The 3318-nt window shown below is 51.7% G+C and overlaps 1 protein-coding gene across 2 annotated transcripts; it reads left to right on the forward strand.

The window, feature by feature from the left end:
• The first annotated feature begins 467 nt into the window (after nucleotides 1–467).
• On the forward strand, nucleotides 468–2001 carry BEX3 (brain expressed X-linked 3). 2 transcript variants are annotated; one of them, XM_064278646.1, is made up of 3 exons: nucleotides 483–597; nucleotides 954–1036; nucleotides 1361–2001. In XM_064278646.1, exon 3 carries the CDS (start codon nucleotides 1408–1410, stop codon nucleotides 1747–1749), a length of 342 nt encoding a protein of 113 aa, XP_064134716.1. In that variant the 5' UTR covers nucleotides 483–597; nucleotides 954–1036; nucleotides 1361–1407; the 3' UTR covers nucleotides 1750–2001. The 2 variants fall into 2 exon arrangements, with proteins under 2 accessions (XP_064134714.1, XP_064134716.1); XM_064278644.1 differs by lacking the exon at nucleotides 954–1036 and having other exon boundaries at nucleotides 468–597.
• The last annotated feature ends 1317 nt before the right edge of the window (nucleotides 2002–3318 follow it).

Here is a 3318-nt window from a genome sequence, read left to right on the forward strand (position 1 = left end):
ATTATTAGGAAAGATATATACAGCTTACTGCACCTCCCTGCCTTCTTTCCTGGTAACTCCCCTTCTTTCTCCCCATGCCAGCCCTCATTCTAAATTTCCTAGAAGGGTATGACTGCAGGGGACATGGTGGGCATTGGTGTGTGTGTGGTCTCTGTGGGGAGCACGTGGCCAGGAAGAATAGGCTAGAAAGCAGAAATGGCCAAGGCCTGTGGAGGAGGCGGGTGGGGGGCGCAGAGCCTCCCTGGTAACCAGAGAAGCGCAAACTCCGTGCGCAGGGCGGTGATGCCACTTGTGGCCTCTAGGATTGGAGAGAACTGAGAGGAGTGACAGGCGGTGTGCGCAAGAGCACCGCGCACGGAGGTGTGGAAGGAGGTGTCCGCTTGTGTATGTGGCGGGGTGGGGGGTTGGGGGGTCCTGCTGCACTGCCCGCCCCCGGGGGAGGGGAAGGGCGAGCTCGGCGGTGACGCGCGGCCCTCACGTGACCGGGAGCTGCAGAGCGACGCAGCCTTCGGTGCAGTCGTCACTCCTGTCTGGGTACCAGCTCACCGCTGCCCAGCGCACGGCGGGCTGGCATCCGGCCCAGGCAAAGCGCAGCAGGTAAGGACCGGGGCCCGCGCGCCCCGCCCAGGCACAGTCGCCCGCTGACCTGGCGGCGGCCACTGGGGAACAGTGTGGCGGATCCCGGCCAGCTTTCTCCGGAACAGAAATGGTGGCCCCCAGGTGTGGGGGTGGGGCGCAGGGCGGCTGGGCTTCCAGGGAGGGCAGCAGAGCAACTAAGAGAGCGCTAGGACATCATCCCCGAATCCCCGTGGGAAAACGGCGAGCACCGCGGAGAGCAGGACGGCTGGGGGGCGGTAGGCGGAGGGCGGGGGACCCGGGTCCGAGAGGCCCGGGTGGCGGCGGGGTGGCACCCAGCCCTCGGCCCCGGCAGCACCCCCTGCCCCCACCTGCAGGTCTAAGGGTCGCGGCGGCGCACCTGGCGGTGAGGATCTGGAGGAGGAGGAGGAGGAGGCGGAGACTGCCAGGATAGGCCCAGGTCGGTGCGAAGGACCTTAGGGGGAGCCGGAGCGGGGGCGGGGTAGAGCTCAGTCTGAGGACCCCGCCCCGTCACCGTCCCGCCCCTCCGCCCCCCTCCCCGTCCTCCATTTTGGTGCCTGCAGAGGCCTGGAGATGGAGCCGCAGGAAAAATGGTGGGCTTGGGGAGGGAGGGGAGAGGACTGGGGGCCCCCTAGAGGGCGCTCGAGTCCTTTCAGGTAGGAAAAATGAAATTGAAAAAAACCACCCTTTGAATTCCAGAGCTCTGAATCCTGCTGGTGAATACACCAAGCATTGATTCAGTCTTCTTGCTTTTGTATTTTAGGATTACTTGTGTTCAAAGAAAAACAACCCGGAGAAGAAAATTTCATCATGGCAAATATCCACCAGGAAAATGAAGAGATGGAGCAGGCCCCCGTGCAGAATGGAGAGGAAGCTCGCCCTGTGGGAAGGGCCGAAGGCCATCAGCCTGCAGGAAATAACAGGCGAGGACAGGCTCGCCGACTTGCCCCTAATTTTCGATGGGCCATACCCAATAGGCAGGTCAATGACAGGTTGGGTGGAGATGGAGATGATATGGAAATGTTCATGGAGGAGATGAGAGAAATCAGGAGAAAACTTAGGGAGCTGCAGTTGAGGAATTGTCTGCGTATCCTAATGGGGGAGCTCTCTAATCACCATGACCATCATGATGAATTTTGCCTTATGCCTTGACTCCTGCCATTTTCCATGAGATGAATACTGTGATTGCTGCTGGTTTTCCTTTCTCTTTGCATTTTCCTGGTACGCCTTTGTTGATCTGTTTGCTGTGAACTTTATATTATTTCTATGTGTTGGGTAGATTTTATGTTGTTACCAGCTTTTAAATGAAGATTGCCTTTGCACCCAGTTTAAGTTTCTGTCAGCAGTCGAGTTTCTCCCGTTTGCATGGAAAGATGTAAAGTTAATAAAGCAATTAAAAAGCAATCTGTATACTTAGGATTGTCTCGTTAAAAAAAAATTGTAAATTTATATATAACATGTGAGCCCCCCAAAATCTGAAATTAGATACACCAGAGTGTTAACTGAGAACCATTTCTGCGTGGTGGGGGTAACATGTGACTTTGTTATCTGGAACTTAAGAAACAATGAAAAAGATTTTTCAGGGAGCCAACGAATGCGGTATGGGCAGATAATAAATACTGGTTCCACAAATGTAAAGAAGGGTAAACCTGAAGTATCTTCCAGTCTTGTGGAATAAACCCTCCCTTTGTTACAAACAGAAACCCTCGTGGCATGGCGGTTAAGAGCTACAGCTGCTAAGGAAAAGGTTGGCAATTTGAATCTGCCGGTCACTCCTTGGAAACCCTATGGAGCAGTTCTATTCTGTCCTGTAGGGTCGCTATGATTCGGAATCCACTTGAGGGCAATGAGTTTTTTGTTTTTTTTTTAACAGATACATTTCTTTAAACTGTTTAAAGGATGATTTTTTTTCCTGGAATTATTTGATGTTGCCATCCATGTGTGTTCACTAATGGAATGGCTGCAAAATCCTTGTTTGTCGGTAGTTTTTTTAATTATTTTTGAAAAATGGGGTGGTGATTGCAAGCGGTCTATATGGGTACCATGTTGCATGAAGTACAACACAAACGTGGTACATATTGGTACCATAGGCGAGGAAGTGCATCACGCTTCCCGGTTACACTTGAGCCATAAAATATCTTATTCAGCTTTCCAGCGAACACTTTATAAAAGATGTCATCGGGGAAGTGACTAATGCAAACAGGCCATATGGGTCCGGTGTTCCATGAAGCACACCACACACAGGGTACATACCGGTACCATGGCCCAGGAACTGTATAAAAGATGCTGTGGGGCAGGCAAGTGCTTTATAAAAGATCTCAGCAGGGAGGTGAGCACATTATAAAAGATCCCAGCAGGGAGGTGACTAACGCAAGTGGGCCATATTGGTAACCATGTTCCATGAAGCACATCATACACATGGTACACATTGGTACCATGGCCCGGGACATGCATTACAAACTGTTTCACCCCCAAAACAACTCATTTTCTGGAACATTTCCAAATGGCAGTGGCCATACCTTCCCGTTAACACAAAGGAAATAGTAAACATACTTGCAAGCCTTATCTCGTTGTACAGAAGCCAAAACACACAACAGTGTCACAGAATCAGTCCTCCTGGAGCATCCCCTCATACAAATGGCTCTCAACACTGAGATGTGGTGCAGACCAACTTCCTTGTTTTTTAGACAGTTGCCCCAGTATCTGCTATGATGCTAAAGT

Source organism: Loxodonta africana, chromosome X (genome assembly GCF_030014295.1).
Source record: "Loxodonta africana isolate mLoxAfr1 chromosome X, mLoxAfr1.hap2, whole genome shotgun sequence".
Lineage (NCBI taxonomy): Eukaryota > Metazoa > Chordata > Mammalia > Proboscidea > Elephantidae > Loxodonta > Loxodonta africana.

Bases quoted from the DNA above. Each gene is read 5' to 3' on its own strand.
- BEX3 (XM_064278644.1), top strand. From the start codon at position 1,408: ATGGCAAATATCCACCAGGAAAATGAAGAGATGGAGCAGGCCCCCGTG.